The sequence below is a fragment of the Herpailurus yagouaroundi genome, unplaced genomic scaffold (assembly GCF_014898765.1).
Source record: "Herpailurus yagouaroundi ecotype Mexico unplaced genomic scaffold, PumYag 202, whole genome shotgun sequence".
NCBI classification, from domain to species: Eukaryota; Metazoa; Chordata; class Mammalia; order Carnivora; family Felidae; genus Herpailurus; species Herpailurus yagouaroundi.
This window is the reverse complement of record NW_024412433.1, coordinates 802,715-804,549: the sequence shown is the minus strand read 5'-3', so window position 1 is coordinate 804,549 and position 1,835 is coordinate 802,715. Positions and strand designations below refer to the sequence as shown.

Genomic DNA, 1,835 nt, shown 5'->3' with positions numbered 1-1,835 from the left:
TGGAGACCAGGTGGGCGGGGCCGCGGGGAGCTGGAGACCAGGTGGGCTGGGGCGGGTGAGGGGGGGCGCATCACGCCCCCCAGCCTCAGTGTCCCCCACCACCAACAGGGCCACCCCTTTCCCAGGCTCATCTACAGGAGAGGGGGTGCCTGATGGGGCGGCAGGGGCAAAGTGTTCTCCAGACTCCTCCAGGCTGGGCCATCACCCCACACCCACACACCTGCCCCGACGTCCTGCCCCAGGCGCACTCCCCACCCCTCCGGGGCAGATCTACCACCCTGGGCCCAGCAGAGATGGGTGCCATGAGCCGTGCGTGCACACGCACACACACTCTTCACCCTGGGTGTCAGGGTATGGACCAAGAACACCACCGCACCCCCAGCCCTGAAGCAGGACCCACGAACCCCCTGGCCCTGCAGGGGCTCCTGGGCTGCGAGGGAGCTGCAGGTCATCACCCCGCCCATTGTGCCCCTCCATCTTGCCCTGAAGTGACCTCACACTCTCTGCCCTCTGGTTTCCGTACCTCAGTCAAGGGCGCCTGGAGCAGCTGGAGGAGAAGGTCTCAGGGCTCAAGAAGGAGCTGGTGTCCGCCCAGGAGGCGCTGAACTCGGCCCGGCTGCAGAGGGACGTTCTGGAGAGCGAGAGGGAGGGTCTGCACAGAGCCCTGGCCCGGGTACACTTCCATGCCTGGCCCTCTGCCACCATCTGCTGGGGCCCACCTGCCCCCACTCACTTGTCTCCTCCTGCTCCTGCGCCCTCAGTCCCTCCCCAGAGTTCCCAAAGCCACCCGGGGTGGGGGGTGGGGCTCCTGGGCCTCCAGGCAGTGGGCACCGGCCTACCCTCCCTGACCCCTAGCCACACCCGCCTCTCTGTGCCCTCTCCCTTGGTCACCCTGCCACCTCTCCTGGATGCAGCCTGACTACCCAGGGGCCCATCGTGTGTCTCAGAGGCCCCCCCACCCTGCCCCACCCAGAGCTTCGGCTCGCATGCCTCCCTCCACAACGCGGGGCTCGCTCCCTCCCCAGCGCCGATAGCTCTGACGTCGTCGGGGTGACAGCCGCCTTCCCCCCCACCCCACCCCCACCCCGCCCTAGGCCGAGTCCAGCAACACTGACCTGGAGCTGCTGGTGACCCGGCTGAAGTCGGAGGGTGTGGAGCAAAGGGACTCCCTGGCCAAGATGGCTGCCCTGACGGAGGGGCTGGCTGGGGACAAAGGCGCCCTGGGCCACCAGGTCCTGCAGGTGAGGCGAGGGGCCCGGGCTGGCCGTGTGGCTGAGCCCAGGTCCCCCTGGCGACCCCGCGTCTCCACTCCTCCATTCCTGCGCGGAGAGCAGGGTGTGGGGGAGAGGCCCAGGGGCACAGGGGTGCCTGCCAGGCCCGCGGGACTGAAGGTGCGCGTGGCGCGTGGCGCACGGGCCTGGACGCGGACCCCTCCCTGTCCCCACCCGCGGCAGCTGGAGCAGGCGCGGGAGCAGCTGCGGGAGCGGCAGAAGGCTCTGGAGCAGGAGCGGGCGGGTGCCCTGGAGCGGCTGGCGCGGGCGGAGCAGCAGCTGGGGCCGGTGCAGCAGGCCTGCGGGCGCCTGGAGGAGCGGCTGCAGGGGCGGGAGGCCGCCTTCGAGCACCAGAGGGCCCGGCTGCAGGAGCAGGTGGGCCAGGTGAGGCGTCCGCGGGGCTGCCCCTGCCCCTCTGGGGTGTGGAGGGTCACGGGGCACCTTCAGAAGTCCGGCGGCGGGCTCGGGGCACCAGGGACTTCCGGCTGCAAAGCTAACAGACTTGGCTAGACTCAAAGCCGGCGTCGAAGAGGGCTCCCCGGAGGTGGTGGCAGCGGTGGCGGA

General features: G+C 70.6%; 1 protein-coding gene across 1 annotated transcript in view; it reads left to right on the top strand.

The window, feature by feature from the left end:
• CROCC2 (ciliary rootlet coiled-coil, rootletin family member 2) overlaps nt 1-1,835 on the top strand; it is a 72,268-nt gene that overhangs the window by 26,960 nt on the left and 43,473 nt on the right. The window contains exons 13-15 of the mRNA XM_040450333.1: nt 529-673; nt 1,095-1,241; nt 1,455-1,655. Coding sequence (XP_040306267.1) covers nt 529-673; nt 1,095-1,241; nt 1,455-1,655 — 493 coding nt within the window. The remainder of the gene's footprint in view (nt 1-528; nt 674-1,094; nt 1,242-1,454; nt 1,656-1,835) is intronic.